This window comes from Felis catus, chromosome D2 (genome assembly GCF_018350175.1).
Source record: "Felis catus isolate Fca126 chromosome D2, F.catus_Fca126_mat1.0, whole genome shotgun sequence".
In the NCBI taxonomy this organism is placed as follows: domain Eukaryota; kingdom Metazoa; phylum Chordata; class Mammalia; order Carnivora; family Felidae; genus Felis; species Felis catus.
Window position 1 is genome coordinate 79,538,392 of NC_058378.1, and position 21,170 is coordinate 79,559,561.

Here is a 21,170-nt window from a genome sequence, read left to right on the forward strand (position 1 = left end):
GAAGACCGACTGGTGAGAGGACAAATCTGGGCCATCCTGCTGAACGGGGTCTCTTTGAATTCTTGGAAGGTCTATCCTTGCCTCAATATGAAGAACTGTGCATTTGGGGGCTTCTTCTTAAGTCTGGACTATTAAATCAACATTAGCAAAATGCCACTTGCGGGGGAAAAAAAGAGGTTTTAAGTGGAGTCATCGGTGGTTTTACTCTTCCAAAGTCTTCTGCTTAAAGTGAGGACCAAGAGTGCCATAGACTGTGTGCGTCTCCTGAAAGTTCGTCTGTTGGAAAGAGTCCTTAAAGTGATTGGTGTTGGGAGGTGGGGCCTTAAGGAAGTGACGGGTTGTGAGGGTGGAGGCTTTGTGGGTGGGATTAGTGCCCTCCAGAGCCCCTAACTTCGTCCGCCACACGAGCACGCAGAAGAAGGCGGCCACCTACGAACCAGGAAGAGAGTCCCCACTGAACACCCAGTCTGCCAGCATCTTGACCTTGGACTTCCCAGCCGCCAGAACTGTGAGAAATAAGTTTGCGTAGTTTACAAGCCCCTGGAGATACGATAACATCATAGCAGCTCAAAAGGACGAAGACAAAGACAAGCGTTTCTGCTATCAGGCGGCAGGTGCCATTCGGCCAAAGCCCACGGTCTGCAAAATCCGCACTCTGGAAACTGAGGTCACAGGAAAACTAGAGTCCTAGCCAGACTATTCAAAACCTACATTGGGGCGCCTGGGTGGCTCAGTCGGTTGAGCGTCCAACTTCGGCTCAGGTCATGAGCCGTCGCTAGGAGCGAGTCTCCAATAGCAAAACAGCAGCAGACCGGCCAGCACCGCCCCCTCCAGGACTTCTTCACGGCAGCCACGGTACTCCCCCCGCCGCATCGTGGCGACCATCCAGAAACATCTGTGGAGCACACGGGGATGCGCGGACGCTGCTGACACCACGGGGGAATGAATACCCAGGAAAGCAAGACTCCCATCCCTGGCAAATCGTTGGGTGAGGGTGACAGACGACTAAATCAGCGTGAGATAACGGTCAGAAAGGGGAGGGGTGCTCGGTCTCACCATCGTCCCAGACGCACCGAGAACACTGCCACCTGCTGACCTGGGGGCAGTTCTGTGGAGCCGTTCCGGGCAAGGACTCCAGGTTTACAGCCACTTCGATTCACACACCGCCTCTCCCGGGGACGCTTAACCCAGTGACTCTCACGATGCATGCGTCTGTCTTCTATAAGGCGGAGGTAATAATAATAAAAATAGTACTTGTCTCCTGCCGAGGGCTAAAGGAAATACCGGGCAGAAAGCGCTCGGCACGGCGCCAACACCTGCCGGAGCCAATTCCACTCTCCCTCTGCATTTGGGGACAGGCGGGACACAGGCATCTCTGCCCGCTCAGGCTACAGCACACAGTTCCTGGCACTCCGCGGGGTCAGCGGAGCGAGCGAATTCCGACGGGCGCGAATACGGCATCTGAAAACTGCCGAGGACGATTCTCTGTCTTCATTTTGTCCGATCCTCACATTCTGACGAGGTGGCAGTGCCGGTGGCCGGGCTCCATCCGCTGATGATGACACCAAGCCTTGGACGAGGCAGCGTGTGGCCTGGAGCCACTCGGCCCGTCGGCAGGTGCACCGGGACGCCCGGCCAGCCCGCCAGCCCCGTGCACTCTGGGGGGACCCCACCCACGCCTGCGGAGGCTGGGCCAGCAAAGGGCTGGGCAACGCCGTCCACATGCCAGATGACGGCGTTGAAACACTTCGGACCCCTGACACCTTGGTGTTTCTCGCACAAAAATCCCATCAGCTTGGTGGACCTGCAAAAAACTCCTAAGTGAGACAAGGCGGAATTTTTAAACTGCATTTCAGACCGTCCGTGTGGGGGGACGCATTTTAGAGCACCTGTGGCGATGACATCAGGCTTCATGGGACACTGATTCTGGAAGGTTAAGAACCCCGAAAGGGTCTCCCACCGAGTCATCGTTTGCCCACGGAGGGTTGTGTCGAAGGCCCTCACACGTGCCGTAGGCAACGCTCCGCATTCCGTGTTTAACACCACATAACCCACGGGGGTGGGGGCTCCGGCAGGCTCGGGGGCGGCTGGCCTGGGACTCCCTGTTAAAGCAGCAACTTCACATCCTAAGAGCAGGTGCAGAGATGTTCTAGTCGGAGGGCATTTGGGGAAATGATAGACCATTGAAGAAAACAATACCTCCCCCCAGGATAAACAGCACTGATTATGGTGGTTTTCAGCGACTGTCCTAGTTCATGTCGACTGAAGTCAGGAGGGCGGGTCTGTCCACACTTCCAGCCCAGGAAACCTGCCTTCTCCCTGGATGAAGGATGAGGTAGCCAGGAAAGATGACGAGGACACAGGACAGCCCAGCCAGCTGCTCCCTGCCGGATGAGCGTCCCCCCGGGGGACCTGCCGTGGGGCCCAGCAAAGGCAGGGCGGCGAACGCCCACCATCTCCCCTTCAGCCAGGCCTTCACCTGACACCCTCTGTATACGTCCTGTGTGCCGGGCGATGTTCTGGGCTGGGGGGAAGGGAGAGGACGAGAGACCAAGCCCCTTCTAACCTGGGGCTCCTACTCAAGGAGGGTCAGGTATCACCCCAAAACAAGCCACCAACATTCAGGGAGGGGCAGCACCACACAGGATTAAGAGGGGCCAGTCACACAGGGCCAGCCAGGAGTTTCCAGGAGCACCTGGAAGCTACTAGAAGCTGCAAGCAGAGAAGTGAAATGATCCAGCAAATTTTAAAATTATAAATCACCTGATTTCATTGCTCAAAAAATCCCATGACTCCCTCTTCTCTGCTGAGGCACCTGAGGCTCGGAGCCATGAGATAATGGTTCTGAGGGTCCCCAAATCTAGAAGTGTCAAGGCCAAGGTCTGAACTCTGCACGCCTAGGACCCCTGCACTATGACCCCCCATGTTCCACCTGTCCACTGTGGTCGTAGAATCCCCAACTGGAACAACACTACTCACAGCCCCTGCCCCCACCAATAAACTCAGGACTAATGGAGACGTTCAATGTTTGTCTGAAAGCCTGTATAAATGGCAACACTTCCTCTTTAAAAAGGGTAACTTCATTTACAGAGAGAGCATTCGGGCATTAGGTGACCACTCCTCTAATGATGAACAAAACAGCCCCACACCCATTTGAATCTGGCCCCGCTCGCCCTGACCTTATTTCTGAGGAAGCCTGGAGCCCGTTCAAGGTGCTGCAGGCACTCACATTATTCATGGTCACTCTTGTGACACTTGGAGAAATCACCCTCTTGGAAAACACAGTGTCTCAATTGTGCACATCCAAATGTTTCTTATCAGCTGTTATTAAAATACAATAATCCTGGGCGCCTGGGTGGCTCAGTCCGTTAAGCGTCCAGCTCTCGATTTCGGCTCTGGTCATGATCTCGCAGTTCCTGAGTTCAAGTTCCACTGTCCCACACTGACAACTCAGAGCCTGCTTGGGATTCTCTGTCTCCCTCGCTCTCTGCCTCTCCCCACTCACGATCTCTCTCTTTCTCAAAAATTAATACACATTAAAAAAAAAAAACCACACTTATAAACCAACCTTTGGTTTTCATTAAAGTCAGGTCTGGAAATGTTCTCCTGGAATTCTGGGACTGCCAAGTGCTGCCAGTTGAGGTTGAGTGGTCTGAAAGTCTGTGTGGTGTGGCAGTGTTGAGGGAGGAGGGAGGGGCAGACGCTCAGAGTCGGAGCTCTGCTCAGACACCCCAGAGCCCGGGTGCCCCTGGGAGGGACCTCGTCCGCTCTTGTCCAGTTCCCAGCACAGCAGCTGCCCGCCGTATGTTCACGGCGGCCCACGCGAGCAGATGTTGACGCTGGTACTCAGCAGCGGTTACCCTTGATGGCCCCACATCTCGGCGGGGGGGAGGGTGGGGTGGAGAGAGAACCACCCCCCTCCCAGGAGGCTAGATGAGATGATGCGTGCACAGAAAGGGTTTAGAAAACACACACGGTGATGGAGCAGCTGGGGGAAAGACAACTAGAATACCAGAGACCCCCACAGGACAGCGCACGACCAAATGCTGAGCTGGGTAGGGACAGAACAGCAGGAGCTGGAGGAAAAAGGCTTCGGGGTGGGCTGGTGGAAGAACGCCCCCTCCCCAACAGAGATGCCAACGTCATCTGGAGCCGGGGAACCGTCGAGGCCAGAGAGTAAAAGGGAATGAAGTCTGTAGGTACAATTAAGGTTGCTTGAGTTAGGGAGATGATCCTGGGTCATCCAGGGGGGTCTGATGTCCCTGCAAGCCTCCTTAAAAGTGGAAGAGGGAAGCAGAAGGAGGGCCCAGAGGCTTAGAAGGAGAGGACCACACGCAGGGAATGTAGGCACCTCTAGAAGCTGGAAATGGAGAAGAACTGGGCTCTCCCCTCCAGCTCCAGCAGGAACGCGGCCCTGCCCACACCTTGCCTTAGCCCGATGGGGCTTCTGTCCTCCAGGACCGGAAGAGAAGACGTTCGCGTGGCCTAAGTGGCTGCATTTATGAGAAGCTGTGAGGGCAGCACAAGGAAATGAACACCACGGACGCCACGGGATGTACACTGACCGGCAGGGGGGGAGGGCAAGGGCTCGCGGGCCGGGGAACCTGCCTGAGAAAGGCAAGAAGTCAAGAACCGCGCAGGGTATAAAACCCGCGTGCAGGAGTGGATTTTTACTCCTTCCTGGAGTAGGACCTTGACAGTAGTGAGCGACAAGGTTACACGACCCGCGAGCCTCAGAGAAGGAGGCCAGACACGATGTGCTGGGGCCCAGGTGAGCCACCCAGGGTCTGACCTGGGGGGAGCCGCAGAAAAGCCTGGAAGAGGTGCGGGTGGTGGTAAGAGTGGCAGGGGAAAGAGGACAAGTGTCATTGGCTGCCCGCGTCCTCCGGAGTTCAGCGCCCTCCTCCTGCCTGGTCCAGACAGAGGGGAAGAGCCCAAGAGGTGCCGGGGGGGCCGACCTGGGTCCAGGCACCAGCAGCACCCCTTCGTACTAAGTGCTCTTTGTAGAAGACACAAACCCGGAGTCTCAGGACCCTCTCCGTGAGACAGAGGATTGGAGGCAACCCCCTCCTGGTGGGAGAAGTGGAGCTAATGCATTTTTTTTTAAGTTTTTATTTATTTATTTAGTTTGAGAGAGAGACAGAGAGAGAGAGAGACAGAGAGAGCCAGAGAGAGTCCCAAGCAGGCTCCAGGCTATCAGTGCAGAGCCCAACTTGGGGCTCGATCTCACGAACAGTGAGATCATAACCTGAGCCAACACCAAGAGTCAGATGCTTAACCGACTGAGCCACCCAGGTGCCCCGAAGGTCATGCATTTATAAATGCCATGCATGGTATCGACCCACGGTCCACGAACCACTGCTGCGTCTATCGCCAGAGCAGCGAGCCACGCGAGCAGGGTCCTTCCGGCCCCGCTGGTACCTGGATGTTGAGTCTCCCTCGATGCGCCCCCAGCCCGTAGCGCTTCGAAGTGGATGCGTGAAGCTGGAAGTCTGTGATTTTTAAGGTTTCCAGACCAAGAGGTGGGCAACCTAGAAAGGATAACGCTTGTTAAAACAACGACAGATGCTCAAAGGCAAGTTTGTGGTTTCCCAAATCTGGCCTCCCGCTTTCCCGTCCCCCACCTGCCGAAGCCCTGCCCGTCGGGGAAGCCCACCCCCCTGCCTGTCCAGTGTCTCCAGACAGATGCTGTCGACTCGGCCATCAACAGTGCCCCAACTGCCTTTCTTGTCGGCGCTTCCTTTCCGGCTGTTTGTGCTCTGATAGCCCTTCTCTCTGCTGCTGTCCATGCTACTGTCTGAGGCTGTTTCCAATTAAGGAACCTTCCATGATGTGACTCAGCCAGGGAGCCCTACGGGTTAGAAATTTCAGAGCGATCCCGGGGTTGAGCTCTGCAAATGAATCAGAACTTGTTGATTTTGCTTCAGCAACTCTGGCCTTTGCATTGTGCATGCTAATGAGCAAGGCAATATAAATAGAAAAAAAATCTACTGTTCCCTGTTCTTGGCAAAACTGATAAGTGTTGAGAACAGCTACCAAACCCAGTTTGGTCCAAGCTGCCCCTGGGATAAGACGCTGGCACTTGGGCAGACCCTTGGCGATCCTCCCGGTCCAGACCATCGTCCCTGAGGGGAAGAGCTTTAACGGCAGTGCTGGGGCTGGAACCCAGGCCTCCCGACACCCCAACTTCTCTCCTCGCCTTGGGGCTAGAAGTCTCCAAGATATATGCTATCCGTATCCTCAAATCTGACCCTGGAGGAAGCAAACAAAAACTCGGGAGGAGAAGTAAAATCTATTTCTACTGGTACGAGAAATCCCTAACGTCAGAGGCATGTTTAAAAAGCTGTGTGGGTCACCGCTGAGATGGGACCCCAGGGCACCTGAGGATGTGTGGGCGTCTGTGCACCCACGAAAAAACGACCGTGGGGAGAAAGCCCCTCTGGCCTCAGGATGCTGGAGGGGGTCTGCGGGCAGCTGGGTATGAGAGTCTGCCTTATGGCTGCTGCCAGAGAGATTTAGACCCTCCAGGCCTCAAGATGCATCTAGGCCCGCCCTTGAGTGCTCACAGAGGAAGCTGAGGCCCCGAGACTCAAGGTGAGCCATCCAAAGCATCTCTGCTGGCAGCAAAGCTGGATTTTCAGATCCTGACCTCCAGATTCTCAGCTCCAGGCTGTCAAAAGCCGCCACACTGCTTCCCTGGCCCTGTCCACACCTGCCAGGTGGCTGCCTGGATCGGTACATATGCATCAGCCATCTGTACTGGAGACGGAGGTACTGGTGCCCGGCACGGCGAGGAGCACCAGGAGGGGGGTAACGGTGACCCTGCCGCGCACCGGACACCGCAGGAGGACCCAGGAGGCTCCAGGTGGCACCTTAAGCGATGGTGCTCCAGCCGGGTGCCGCCAGAGGGGGCCGTGGCTCAAGTGAGGCCGTGTGAGCAGAAACCACGCAGGGCACCAGGGTGGGGGTGGGGGTGGGCAGAGGGCACGTAGCCAGTGGGGACCACAGAATGAACAGGGAAGTCGTGCAGCAAGGGCAGGGGACACGGCCAGCGGGGGTCCGTGCAGCAAGCGTCCCCGGCCACCCAAGGCTGACCTCACAGAGGGTCCTCTAGTTACCATAACGCTCTTCCCCCACTAGGGTTTGCCCTGGGCACTTTCCATGCCTGGAGGACCCACATGGGAGGCATTTCCTCGGGTCCAGGGTCAAACGCATATTCTCCATCATGCCTACAGGAAACTGACCAAGTGTCTGATGACCGAGCCAAATATTTGTTACATACACTCAGAAATCCCTGCTGCCTGCCTCCACCAGCCATGCTAGTCGTGGAACCTGCTTATGCTAATGTGAAGGCAGCCACACCTGCCCCTCCACAGCTCAGGCCCCGGGCCCAGGATGCAAGACGGCAGGAGCCCGGCCCCCCACGCCCCCACCCCACCCTGTCCCGCTGTCCCGACTCTCTCTCTGCTGCTCTCCTCTCTGGGCCATATCCCTCCAGCGTCTCAGACCCCGGTGGTCCCTGGTCCAGACGCGGGGCAAGGACCGAAGATAAGATCACTTCTCGTCCCCTCTGGGAGGTTAGACTCCAGAATGTCCTTCAACCTGCCACTCAGCCCCGGCCCCGGCCCTGGGCTTAGAGGCTCCCTCAGCCGGAGATGCCACCCGCTGTCCCCTCTGCTCCCTGTCACTGAGTCCCAGCGCACCTTGCTTCGGGCACATCGGCATCCTCAGGAACAGCCCACATCCCGTGAGCCCTGACACCAAAGAGGCCAGTCGGCGGTTCCGCTGGACGATTCCCCGTGTCCCGGAAATGGGCTCTGCATCCCAATTCCGCCAGGCTCGCCTGCTTAAGTTTCAGAGCCTGACAGGGAACAGGGCACTGGTGTGTCCTGCCGTGTCCTGGTGCTCCGTTCAGAGGCCCAGTGGTCCCACATAAGCAAGCGTCAGAAATACAAAAAGAATTTGCTGCCGTGTCAAGGAGCCTCTTCGGCAGCCGTTTCAAATGTGTTCACATCCCCAGGTCCCTCCTCCTTAGCAGAAGACACAGCAGGTGGGGAATTCTAGGCACTTCATGGAGCTAACACCTTCCACTCACAGCATTTAGACGGCCAGCCAGACAAACGGACAGAGGGATGACGCAAACGCTTATTTACTCGTGAGACAAAGGAACAACAATTGCTATCCAGGGCATTTCTTCCAAGGAAAGGAAACCTCTCCTATGCCCATGAATATTTTAATTCAAAAAGGGAGGACCTGAAGAAACTAACATATTCATCAAAATCACTCTTGAATTGCTATGCGGAAGCCCTGCCTCCCTCTCACCGGGGCGCACAAGGGCTGAAAAGAAAATGCCCGTAAGTGGGGTGTTTATGGATCACACATCTAATAACGACTCAAGAGCTCCACGCCTGCCCTCTCGAGGGGCCCAACCACCACGTACACGAGGCAAGCGTGAGCCCCACGCAGCCGACACCACCGTCAGCTGCCACATCCAGTGTCCACGCTTGCCCACTCTTGAGATGACGCGATGGCGTAAGCCAGAAAAGCCACTCGCTCGGTCCACAGGACAGCTGACGACGTCCTTGGTGGGGAGCCCAGACAAACACGCACACACACACCCAGCCTGCGTGCAAATGCAGTCTTCCCTGAGTCCTAATAAGGCTGGTTTTTCCTTATCAGAAGACACTATCTTCAGAGAATTTTGTTTTGTTTGGGAGTCATCTCCGTCAGTCATGCCATGACGAAAGACGCTAGAGATCCACACTGAGGAAGTGCAAAGCCCTCGCCAGGCCACGGCCAAGTCACTGATGCACGGAGGTCACTGAGGCGTCTCCGGTTGTTAGAAAACAACGGTGGTTGGGAATGCAAGCTGGGGCAGCCACTCTGGAAAACAGCACGGAGGTTCCTCAAAAACCTAAAAACAGAAGTACCCTGCGACCCAGCAATTGCACTACTAGGCATTGATCCAAGGGATACAGGGGTGCTGTTTCGAAGGGACACATGCAGCCCCATGTTTTTAGCAGCACTATCAACAATAGCCAAAGGATGGAAAGAGCCCGAATGTCCATCGATGGATGAATGGATAAAGGAGATGTGGTATATATAAGTGTGTGTGTGTGTGTGTGTGTGTGTGTGTGTACACACACATACATACATACAGTGGAGTATTGCTCGGCAATCAGAAAGAATGAAATCGTGCCATTTGCAACTACGTGGACGGAACTGGAGGGTATTCTGCTAAGCGAAATTAGAGAAAGACAAAAATCGTATGACTTCACTCCTATGAGGACTTTAAGAGACAAAACAGACGAACATAAGGCAAGGGAAACAAAAATAATATAAAACCAGGGAGGGGGACAAAACAGAAGAGACTCTTAAATACGGAGAACAAACAGAGGGTGACTGGGGGGGGGGGAGGGGGGATGGGCTACATGGGTCAGGGGCATTAAGGAATCTACTCCTGAAATCATTGTTGCACGATATGCTAACTAGTTTGGATGTTAATTTTAAAAAGTCAAATTAGGGGCGCCTGGGTGGCTCAGTCGGTTGAGCGTCCGACTTCGGCTCAGGTCACGATCTCACGGTCCGTGAGTTCGAGCCCCGCATCGGGCTCTGGGCTGACGGCTCAGAGCCTGGAGCCTGCTTCCGATTCTGTGTCTCCCTCTCTCTCTGCCCCTCCCCCATTCATGCTCTGTCTCTCTCTGTCCCAAAAATAAATAAACGTTAAAAAAAAATTTTTTTTTTAATAAAAAGTCAAATTAAAAAAAAAAAAAAGAAAGAAACCAACGATGGTTAACTTAAGCGGGAATGGGGATCACTAGAGGACTGGCAGAAGGCTCCCAGAAGGGACCATGGCAGGGACGTGGGACAGGTGCAGGGTGGAGCCCTCCTCACCAGCAGAAACCACAAATTGTGTGCTGCCAGAGAATTGGACGGACCCCGACAGCAGTTCCAGCCACACCGTACCCCCTGAGGGTCCGCCCCCCACCTCACAGCAGTCGCCCCAGAGAGGGCCTGGCCCGTCACATCACCAGTCTGCCCACTGAAGTCAGGTGTTGTCAGCAGGGTCAATGGATGCAGGTCTCCAGTTCCCACCTGCAGGCGCACGGGACAGGTGTAGGGAGCTCCGTGTGCAGCTCGGCAGGCAAGTCCCGCCCTACGCAGCCCTGCACAGCGCGGGTGTGATGGGTTCTGCAGTTACCCGCCCTCGCTGCCCGGCCCCGAGTCCCCTCCCTCTCCACCCATCCCTTTCTTGATCTTGCATTCCACACTCTGGTTTCTGTCCCCAGGCACGGCGGCCCTCCTCATTCGAGGGCCCCAAGAGCAGACCTGAGTCCGCTCCCTCTTGGCTATTCCTGCCCCATGGTTTTCATAAAGCGACTATCTTAGTGGGTTCGGGCTGCTGTAACAAAACCCCCGGACAGGTGGCTTATAAACAGAAGTTTATGGCTCATGTGCCTGGAGGCTGGAAAGCCCAAGGTCAAGGCACGAGCACCGTGGCCCCGTGCTGAGGGCCCCCCGCCTGGGTCACGGCCGCCCCTTCTCACCAGATCCTCACCTGGCAGAAGAGGCAAGGGGCCTCTTGAACAAGGGCACGAATCCGAGGGCTCCACCCTCGGGACGTCAGTACCTCCCAAAGCCCCTGCCTCCTCGTGGCGTCACCCTAGGGGGTAGGATTTCCACACACGGGTTCTGGGGCGGGTGGGGGGGGAGCACAAACATTCAGGCCACAGCAGTGATGTTTCCGTTACTCCCCCTCCGTTTTCCCTGTTGAAGGAGCCCTTTCCTCTCCCTCAGCTGAGGTTTGCCAGCCTCCGACCCCTGGAAAGTCTTCCTTCCTCCTCCCCTTAACAATCTGCATGGGCGCCATGGTTGCATCCGCACGATGACACGTGCTATCTATGCCAGCAGGAGTCAAGTCACCCGTCCGAGGAGGTTTCAAGCCAGGACCTCTCCCCTGAGTGTATCTGGAGACCAGACAGAGACCCTGGTGGCTCTGGTCAGCGGTGGATGCGAATATTATCGCTGAGATGTCCCAACTGTCTTCCCCAGTCCACCGCTGAAGACGCTCTCCATGGCTCTAGTGACCTTCTCGTCCTCCGCAGGGGTCCCGGACACACAGCACCAGTGAGGTCCTCACCCTTGAAGTTCCCCTCTCTTGCACTACCACTCTCTCTTCTCCTTTGAGGACCTCCACTCCTTTCCTGCCACCACACGTCTGTTTTCCACGGGCTTTCGCTCGGTTCCCAGAACTATCCATGCAACTCAGCTCAACGCACATGTCCCGCGTCCCGCCGACACGGCATCGGTAGTTCTGGGAATCGAGCCACGCTCCACGACGCGGTCCCACCTGCTAGGCTCAGCTGAACCTACGTGCTACGCCCGCTGGGAGTTCCCCGCCTTCCCAAAATCACGTTTTCGAACTTGCTTTAATTAACAAAATCTAAACGTAAAGTCATTTAGCACAAACCGTCTATCCCACATCCCTTTATGCAAGGATCGGTGAGGCAAAAATCCCAGGTCAAAAGTCATGATGCTGTTCTGGACCAAAAGTTCTTAGGCCTCTCGTAACGGTTTACACTGAAAGTCTGACACAGGAATCTCCACGTTTAGAAAAATGAAGGGTTTTCTTACACTGGAGGATGGGAAAATAAAGGACAGGGCAATGATCTTCTGATTTAGAGATTCTCAATGAATTCAAAATGCAGAGGACTGCAATATTAAATACTTGACTCTGATGAATTTCAGTGTATTTCCTTCCACCTGATTCATTTTTCTCCTCTTCCTTCTACCCTGGGAACATCACCCTCAAGATTTTAGGCAGGTCTCCCCCAAGCCCACGGTGAGCAAAATGAGCCTTGGGTTCACCTGCAAAAGGGAACACTACCACATTGGAAAGAAAACCGCAGAGGACAATTCAGAAACCACTGCAAAGGGCACTCGGCCGCTCCAGAGAAATGTGCACAGAGGAAATCGAGAACACACAGAATAGTCCGCAGGTCTCAGATGCCCCAAGGCCGGGTGTGTGCTCCCTGCTGGAGCAGTGACACCAACGAAGGCCCTCAAGTGTGCAGAGGCCTACAGAGGGGTACGGGGACCACCCTCCCTCCAGCTGCACCCTGAGCTATCAAAGACCCAAGCTCAATACAAAGAAAAGGACCAGGAAGGGGCAGGCTGACCACATCTGGCCACCAGGCCCCACCACCCTCAGGCCACCCTCAGGCTCGGGGCCACTTCCTTCTCCTTGAGGGGACATCCGCAAAACTTCAGTCGCTCAGCTGCTCCCTGGTTTGGGACACAACAGGAGACACTAATGTTACAACCGCAGGGACAGAAAGCAGCCGAGCAAAATCCACAGAATGAATTAGCCTCCACGTCTTCCAAAACCAGAATTCTAGGGGCACCTGGGTGGCTCAGTCAGTTAAGCGTCTGACTTCTTGATTTCGGCTCAGGTCACGATCTCACACAGTTCGTGGGATCCAGCCCCACGTCAGGCTCACCCCTGACAGCAAAGGGCCTGCTTGGGAGTCTCTCTCTGCCCCTCCCCCTGCTGGCATGCGTGCACTCTCTCTCTCACTCAAAATAAATAAATAAACATTAAAAAACAAATAAGCAAAAAACCCCAGAATTCCAGGAGGGCAGAGAGGGTAGAAAGGAGCCATAAGGACCAGCCCAACAACAGTCGCTGCCTTTCCTTTGACCGCTGGGAGCTGTCAAGGCAGTGATAATCAGTCCAGCACGAGACTTCTCAATGGCCATCCCAGGGCTCAGGAAAAGCAAATTCGAATCTCGAACCCACTACCCGTCGGCAGAGGACAGCAGGGCTGCCCCGATGAGCGAGTAAAACAGAGAAGAAACAAGTGCTTCGGAGCTCGATGTAAATGCCCACGATCAGAGAGTAAAAAGACCAGAAGCTGGAACTCTAATAGGCTTGCATTTCTCCCACGACTGTAATGTCAACTGAGGAGACCGCTCTCCGGTTTACAGCCCGCTGGGAATCGGTGGGGAACCTCAGCTCCCGCCCCCCGCCCCGAACCTGGCCAGCCAGGCTGCACAGAACCCCCAAGGCGCTGCTCCCCGCTCCTCCTAAAAAACAAACAAACAAAAATCCTTGGTCATCAAGCCAAGCTTTTGTTGTTTCTGAGAACACAGAGACCAACCCTCGGGAGCACGTGGGGGGAGAACAACATGAAGACGGGTGTGAAAAGGACACTTCAGGGAGACAGTAATTAGACAAGAGAGATGTGTCACAACCCAGAGGGAAGACGGGGACGGTCATCAAAGATGACTCCGCTTTGCTCCTAAAGGCAGCATGACTCCGCGAGTGCCCTGTGCTGAGCGCGCACTGTCCACGAGGCCTGTGTTCTCTTTGTAAGCAGGGGGGGCGAAGTGGGATCGTCTGCCTCCTTCTACCTCCCCCCTCTGACCCCGACCCCTCTGGGGGGGAAGGTGTCGTGACAGACTGGTCATGAAAACTATTTTAAAAGAGAAATGATATGGGGGAGTGATGGGGCGAACCTGCCATCATCACCACGAGCCAGACGCTCTGAAGACATTTGGTGATTGAATCTCCGTTAAGCACCACGAGAGAAGGGCGTCATTGTCCCCATTCTACACGCACACAAACTAAGACCAAAGAAGTCTTTTTTTTTTAATTTTTAATGTTTATTTATTTTGAGAGAGAGAGAGAGAGTGAGTGAGCGCCCAAGCAGGGGAGGGGGAGAAAGAGAGGGAGACACAGAATCTGAAGGAGGTTCCAGGCTCCGAGCTGTCAGCACAGAGCCGGACGCGGGGCTTGAACTCAAGAACCGCAAGATCGTGACCTGAGCTGAAGTCGGATGCTTACCGACTGAGCCAACCAGGCGCCCCTAAGACTGAAGGAGTCTTAAACAGAGTTAAACAGCAAAGTGAAACGCGAAGATCAGCTCTGACATAAAAGCCCAGGCACGGTCGTAAGCCACGGCCATCTGACTTGAAAATGCAAGAGCATAAGACAAACGCGAGTTTCGCAGTGGCGTTTGGGGTCACACCGGAGAAAGCTGTGAGGCTGGGACAGGCGTCACCAGCTGGCCCAAGGGAGCTCAGTGTCCCGGGCCATCGGGCCTGCTGTGATCGTCTGCTGGAAGCAGAGCAAAGAATTCTCCAAGACCTCGGGAGCGCTGCGGAGGACAGGCTCACAGCCACACTGTCGCCATAAATCAGACAGCTCTGACTTTCGACATTGCATCCTTCGCCTTTCTGAACCTGACATTCTCTTTGATGGATGGGTGTGGAGGCGGCTTCCTGCTGCCCTGGAGGACACGTCTGCAGCGCTCTTCGCCGGTCTGATACCTCGGGCTTCCCAGAGGGGCGCGCCATGCCCAGGGTCTTTGGGGAAGGAGCTGATCTGGGTCTTATCCGGCCACCCTTCGAAAGCACCCCCCTCACCACGGGACCCCTTCCCCAGTTTGTCCTCACCCTGACCTGACATCAGAATCAGAATCTCCTGGGGAGCCTTAAAAAAAAACTGATGCCCACCGTCCTCCCCAGAGATTCTGATGGACAGGCCTGCAGAGCGGCCCTGGTCTCTAAAGCTCCCGGGCGATCTTCTGAGCCCCTCAGAACCTGGCTGGTGTCTCTTCCCTTGAAGCTGCACAAGCTCAGAGCTCCCCCTGTGCAGGTCCCGCCGATCAGGCAGAGGAAACCCTCTAGGAGCAGTATGGACCGCGGGCTAATGCGTCTCACGCCCAGAACCCGCCCAGAGCACCCGCATCCCAGAGGCTCTGACTGCCGCCCGCTGATGGCTGATGGGTGGCTGCCTCGCTTGAAAAGCATCCAAGGCTTCCTCCCTGACACTCAACCCTCTCATCCTACCCCCCCCCACCCCCGCCTAACAAAGGTACAAAGCACACTGTTTCCATCACAGGGCAGCAACTAGGACTTTCCATCACTGAATCCCCAAAGGCCAATCAATATTTCCCAAGTAAATGAATGAATGTGTATTATGATCCAACAGAACGGATAATCATTATGCCTGCACCAGCTGTGGCAAGTTAGTATTTTGTTCTCTGTACATTGCTTATTAAGCCGAAAAAGGAGTAATTATTGTTTCAAAATTGCATTTCTCAAACTTTGATCACCTGCTTATTATCTTCATGAATTTTTCCATACCCATGTAGCACCTGCACTATTACTGTATATTATTAAAATCAAGAGTTTTAATGGAAATAAGTTGATGTAAAAGGAAACCTCATTCTAGAAGGCAACACAGGAAAATAGCTTTGTGATCTTGCAGTAGGCAAAAAAAAAAAAAAAAAGAAGAAGAAGAAAAATTTAAACATGCAAGAAACAGCACTAAAGGAAAATATTGATGATTGTTCTATGCTAAATTTAAGAACATATGGTATTCAAAAGATAGCACTGAGGCACCTGGGTGGCTCAGTCGGTTATGTGTCTCACTCTTGATTTCAGCTCAGGTCATGATCTCACGGTTCGTGAGTCCGAGCCCCACGTCGGGCTCTGTGCTCACAGCTCAGAGCCTGGAGCCTGCTTCAGATTCTGTGCCTCCCTTCTCGGTCTGCCCCTCCTCTGCTGTGTGCGCTCTCTCCCGCTCTCTCTCTCTCAAAAATAAACGTTAAAAAAATTAAAAATTCACAAAAGATAGCATTACTTATGTGCAGAGGTAAGATAAGGAATGTGAAAAGATACTACTGTGCATACCTCTGACAAAGGACTCCTATCCACAGTATTTTTCAGAAAGGTAAACATATAATAAACCATCGTATAAATCAATAAGAAAAACAATGAACAAAAGAACTGAGCAGGCGTTCACAAAGGAAGATATTCTGACAGTGAATGAGCATAAGTCATTTGTCTTCAGGAAAACACCAATGAAGGCCACTAGGAGATGGGAGTACACACACACCCATATGGATACAATCAAAAAGACATATATCAAAAGTTGCAAGGAAGCAAAACAACAACGCTGGTAGAGAAGTGTTGATGGGTACAACTGATCCAGAAAACCCTCCAGGAGAATTTACTAAAAATGTAAATACCCATGCCCTGTGACCCAGCGATCCTACCCTGGTGATACACCCAACAGAAACATGCTCACACACACTCCAGAAGACTTTCATGCGCACCATTTGTGATAGCCAAAGACTGAGAACAACCCAGATGCCCATTAACTTGAGAATGAATAAATAGATCTGGTACAGCCATGCCACATCAATGAAAATACATGAACCGTAAGTATACACAACGACATGTAGGAATCTCATAAACATAATATTCAGTGACACAAACCAGACACAATGTGCGATTCCATGAATATTACGTTCAAAAACAGGCAAGAGGAATCTCTGATGGTGATTCTCTTTGAGAGAGAACAGGACTAGTGACTAACTGGAGTGGGAGGGAGGCCTCATTGGTCTGGTCATCTATTTCTGATCTAAATGATAGTTTAGTGCATTTACATTATACGTGAGTGGTGCACGTGACAATCCAATGTGTTATGCTCTTGTGATTTCAAGACTTTCCTGCATGTGTATTATATAAGAAGAATAAGAAGAAGGAGGAAGGAGAGGGGGAGGAGGAGAAGGGGGAGGAGGAGGAGGAGGAGAAGGGGGAGAGGAAGGGAGGAGGAGGAGGAAGGGGAGAGGAGGGAGAGGAGGAGGGGAAGGAGAAGGAGGAGGAGGAGAAGGGGGAGAGGAAGGGAGGAGGAGAAGGGGGAGGAGGAGGAGAAGGAGAAGGGGGAGAGGAAGGGAGGAGGAAGGGGAGGAAGGAGGAGGAAGAGGGGGAGGAGGAGGGGGAGGGGGAGGAGGAGGAGGGGGAGGGGGAGGAAGGGGGAGGAGAAGGGGGAGAGGGAGGAGGAGGAGGGGGAGGAAGGGGAGGAGGAGGGGGAGGGGGAGGAGGGGAGAGGGGGAGGAGGAGGAGGGGAAGGGGGAGGAAGGGGGAGGAGAAGGGGGAGAGGGAGGAGGAGGAGGGGGAGAAGGGGGAGAGGAGGGAGAGGAGGAGGAGGAGGGGGAAGAGAAGGGGGAGAGGAAGGGAGGAGGAAGAGGGGGAAGAGGAGGGGGAGGGGGAGGAAGGGGAGGGGGAGGAGAGGGAGAAGGAGGAGGGGGAGGGGGAGGAGGAGGGGGAGGGGGAGGAGGAGGGGGAGGGGGAGGAGAAGGGGGAGAGGGAGGAGGAGGAGGGGGAGAAGGGGGAGAGGAGGGAGAGGAGGAGGAGGAGGGGGAAGAGAAGGGGGAGAGGAAGGGAGGAGGAAGGGGAGGAAGGAGGAGGAAGAGGGGGAGGAGGAGGGGGAGGGGGAGGAGGAGGAGGGGGAGGGGGAGGAAGGGGGAGGAGAAGGGGGAGAGGGAGGAGGAGGAAGGGGAGGAGGAGGGGGAGGGGGAGGAGGGGAGAGGGGGAGGAGGAGGAGGGGGAGGGGGAGGAAGGGGGAGGAGAAGGGGAGAGGGAGGAGGAGGAGGGGGAGAAGGGGGAGAGGAGGGAGAGGAGGAGGAGGAGGGGGAAGAGAAGGGGGAGAGGAAGGGAGGAGGAAGGGGAGGAGGGAGGAGGAAGAGGGGGAAGAGGAGGGGGAGGGGGAGGAAGGGGAGGGGGAGGAGAGGGAGAAGGAGGAGGGGGAGGGGGAGGAGGAGGGGGAGGGGGAGGAAGGGGGAGGAGAAGGGGGAGAGAGAGGAGGAGGAGGGGGAGAAGGGGGAGAGGAGGGAGAGGAGGAGGAGGAGGGGGAAGAGAAGGGGGAGAGGAAGGGAGGAGGAAGGGGAGGAGGGAGGAGGAAGAGGGGGAAGAGGAGGGGGAGGGGGAGGAAGAGGAGGAGGAGGGGGAGAAGGGGGAGAGGAGGGAGAGGAGGGGGAGGAGAAGGGGGAGAGGAAGGGAGGAGGAGAGCGAGGAGGAGGCGGGAGGAGGAGGAGGGGGATGAGAAGGGGGAGAGGAAGGGAGGGGGAGGGGGAGGAGGGGGAGGGGAGGAGGGGGAGGGGGAGGAGAAGAAGACTTTGTTTTTCCCTACAGCGACATCATACGAATGCCAACCAAGTCTACTTGTCCAGCTCAGAAAGAGGAAAAGAGAATTATGCTGAGAGAAAAGAGCCAGTCTCAAAGTTACACACCGTATGATTTAATCCATCTAACGTTCTTGAAAACACAGGACTATAAAGATGGGAGACCAGCTTAGCGGCTGCCAGGAGTCAGGGACTCTGAGGGGGGTGGTGGCTATGAAGCAATGGCACGAGGAAGAGCCACCATAAAGGGACGGCCCAGTACCTCTGTGTTGGTGGTATTTCCACGAAACGGCACATGCAGTACAAGGACACAGGACTATGTGCACATACAGACACGCACACACGTATAATGGGTAGAATGCGAATATGATCTGTAAATGTTGTTACTGTGCCACAATTATGCAAAATGTCAGTACTGAAGGAGGCAGAGTGAAGGGTGCACGGCACCCATTTGTGCACAACTTCCTGTGACTCTGTAATTGTTTCAAAATAAAGAGCTGTTTGCTTTTTAAGATCTCTTTTATATTTTTTTTTCAACGTTTTTTATTTATTTTGGGGACAGAGAGAGACAGAGCATGAACGGGGGAGGGGCAGAGAGAGAGGGAGACACAGAATCGGAAACAGGCTCCAGGCTCCGAGCTGTCAGCACAGAGCCCGACGCGGGACTCGAACTCACGGAGCGCGAGATCGTGACCTGGATGAAGTTGGACGCTTAACCGACTGCGCCACCCAGGCGCCCCTTTAAGATCTCTTTAAAAAGACTTTCTCGCAACGTATTCAGGGTTATTTGACGTATCTCATAAACTCGCCAGTTGTAGGGAAGCATCACAGACTTCAGGGAATTCTAGCTTAAATTTCTGCGACCTCTCCGAAACACATCCTAAAAACCTACAAAGGCTCTCCAGAGGAAAAATTCTCAACAATGCTTCGACCTAGTGCCAGATGTGCGAGAATATTCCCCACAGCTGAATCAGACAGAGACAGCTGGGGGAAAACTGGAGACAACCAGAGGAGGGGCAGGAAACCCTTCATCCCCCTTGGTGCCTCTGTTTGAAGTTCAGGGTCTGCAGCAACTAGAAAACTGGACGCCACCTCTAAAGCTCAGATGTGGCTGAGGCGGCCAGGTGCTCACCGCTCCTCCCCAACCCCCATCAAGTTGCCACACTGTTCGGTTCGGAAACTTTCAGAAAACAACAGGACAGGAAGGAGGGACAGTTGTCACACAGAATGACAGTGTGGCACAAAGACAAGGACACTGATGACAGCATAGGAAGGTCATTACAGTTCTCCCATGTGTCCCATCAGACCAAAGTGTCTAAGAACTGCAGCCAGGAAGAAGTCAGCGCCTCGGGGAAGCAAAATTATGTAGCTGATGAAGGGCTGCTTGAAGTGGAAACCGTAGCGGGGGTTTGCGTGCTGACCGGGTCAACATCTACAGACCTAAGAAAGGGCTGCAACTGCCCCCCAGTGGAGGAAATCTGGCTGCATTTTGCCTCATTAAAAGACAGTAAAGAATAAACACTGATAGGCAGTCTACGAAGGACAAAATTCCACACAAAAGAACACGAGATATATCACCCAAAAGACTCTGAGAAGGAAGGTACCTCTTAAAGTGATTTCATGTAATAAGCAGGAAGATATTTTCCCAGAAATTATTCATCCCAAGTATAGAAAAAAAAATATTTAAATTAAGGCCAAATATCAAGAAAACTACAAACCCAAAGGCAGAATTAAAACCTGTAAGGAAAGACCTATTATTTTTAAGTGGGGATCTCTGCCGATGAAGTCAAGAAAAATAAATAAAAAGTGTAAGAGATGGAAAGAAAAAAACAAAATTGTCATTATTGAGCATATATTGTGATTTTGTACCCCAATCCAAGTAAATACATAAATAGTTGTTTTGAATAAGAGTTTAGCAATGTCGCTGGATATAAATCATAGAAAACATTGACTGTCCTCCTGTATACTAGCAAGAAAGAGTGAGAAAACTGAAATTTAAAGCATCGTAAAATAGCAAATATCAAAGAATAAATCTTTTAAAGATGGGCAAGATCTGTTTATTGGGAGATATTTTAAAAGATTGAACAAGGGGGGTAGATATACCATGTTCATGGATGGTAAGACATAATGTTTTCAATATGTTAATTCTCCCCAAATTGATTTATGACATCAATGCAACTGCCATCAAAATCCCCAAAGTTTTCAGAAAGGTATTTGAAGCACCTGACCAGGTGGTGTAAATGTGTGTGTGTGCACTCACACACATGCACGCACATGTGCACACGAGGAGTCAAGAATAACGAAAACTTTTAAAGGAGAACTAGGTCCTGCTGTACTGGGTATCAAGATTTGTTATAAAGTTATAGTAGTTAAGAGAGTAAGGTATTTCATGTATGGGTAGAAAAATGAATTAATGATAAAGAACAGCAACCCGAAAACAAAACCATACATATATGGACTCTTAATCCCCGACAGACACTGCAAAACAGCAGGCAAACAATTATCACCCCACTTGCGTACTTCAAGGAAAAAAATAAAACTGAATTCTGACTTCCTATCATAAACAAAATCCATTCCAGGGGTTTGAAGGCCTAACTGTGCAAAATCAAAAAGGAAAAGGGAAGCTTTAGAAGACACTATAAAATATCTTTATGCTTATGGAGTAAGAAGGGATTTCTAAGACAAGTCACAAATAGTAGCAACCAAAGGAAAAGAAATTGGCATATTTGACTACATTACAATTAAGAACTTTCGTTCATTATGACCCCATAAGAATGAAAAGCAAGCCATAAACAGAGAATATATTTGCCATCGACACCGTAGAATCTACACTTAGAGTGGAAACATTTGTAAGAAAACAACTGAACAGAAAAGTCACCAAAAAAAAAAGATCCAAATGGCAAGTAAATACATGAAAAGATGCTGAACCTCATTAATAATTAGGAAATGTAGATGATATCACAGTGAATCATCATTATACACCCACCAGATTGGCCACATATGAAAGTCTGATCATACAACAGTTGTTCGGAATGTGAAGTCTGGAGCTCACACAGTGTTGACCAGGAAGTCCGAATGGCACGCCCCCTGAGGGAAACAACTGAGCATTTGTTCAACAGGGAAGCTAAACCCAGCTATTCCAAAATGTATATATACTTGGAGAAACCTACGCCCACGGGTGCAAGAATTATGGAA

At 52.9% G+C, this 21,170-nt stretch overlaps 1 protein-coding gene across 3 annotated transcripts in view; it reads right to left on the minus strand.

Moving 5' to 3' along the window:
• Positions 1 to 21,170, minus strand: part of CPXM2 (carboxypeptidase X, M14 family member 2) — a 145,122-nt gene that overhangs the window by 104,370 nt on the left and 19,582 nt on the right. For all 3 annotated transcript variants that reach the window (XM_023241053.2, XM_023241051.2, XM_023241052.2), the window contains one exon: positions 5,422 to 5,531. In XM_023241053.2, the coding sequence (XP_023096821.1) occupies positions 5,422 to 5,531 (110 nt within the window). The remainder of the gene's footprint in view (positions 1 to 5,421; positions 5,532 to 21,170) is intronic.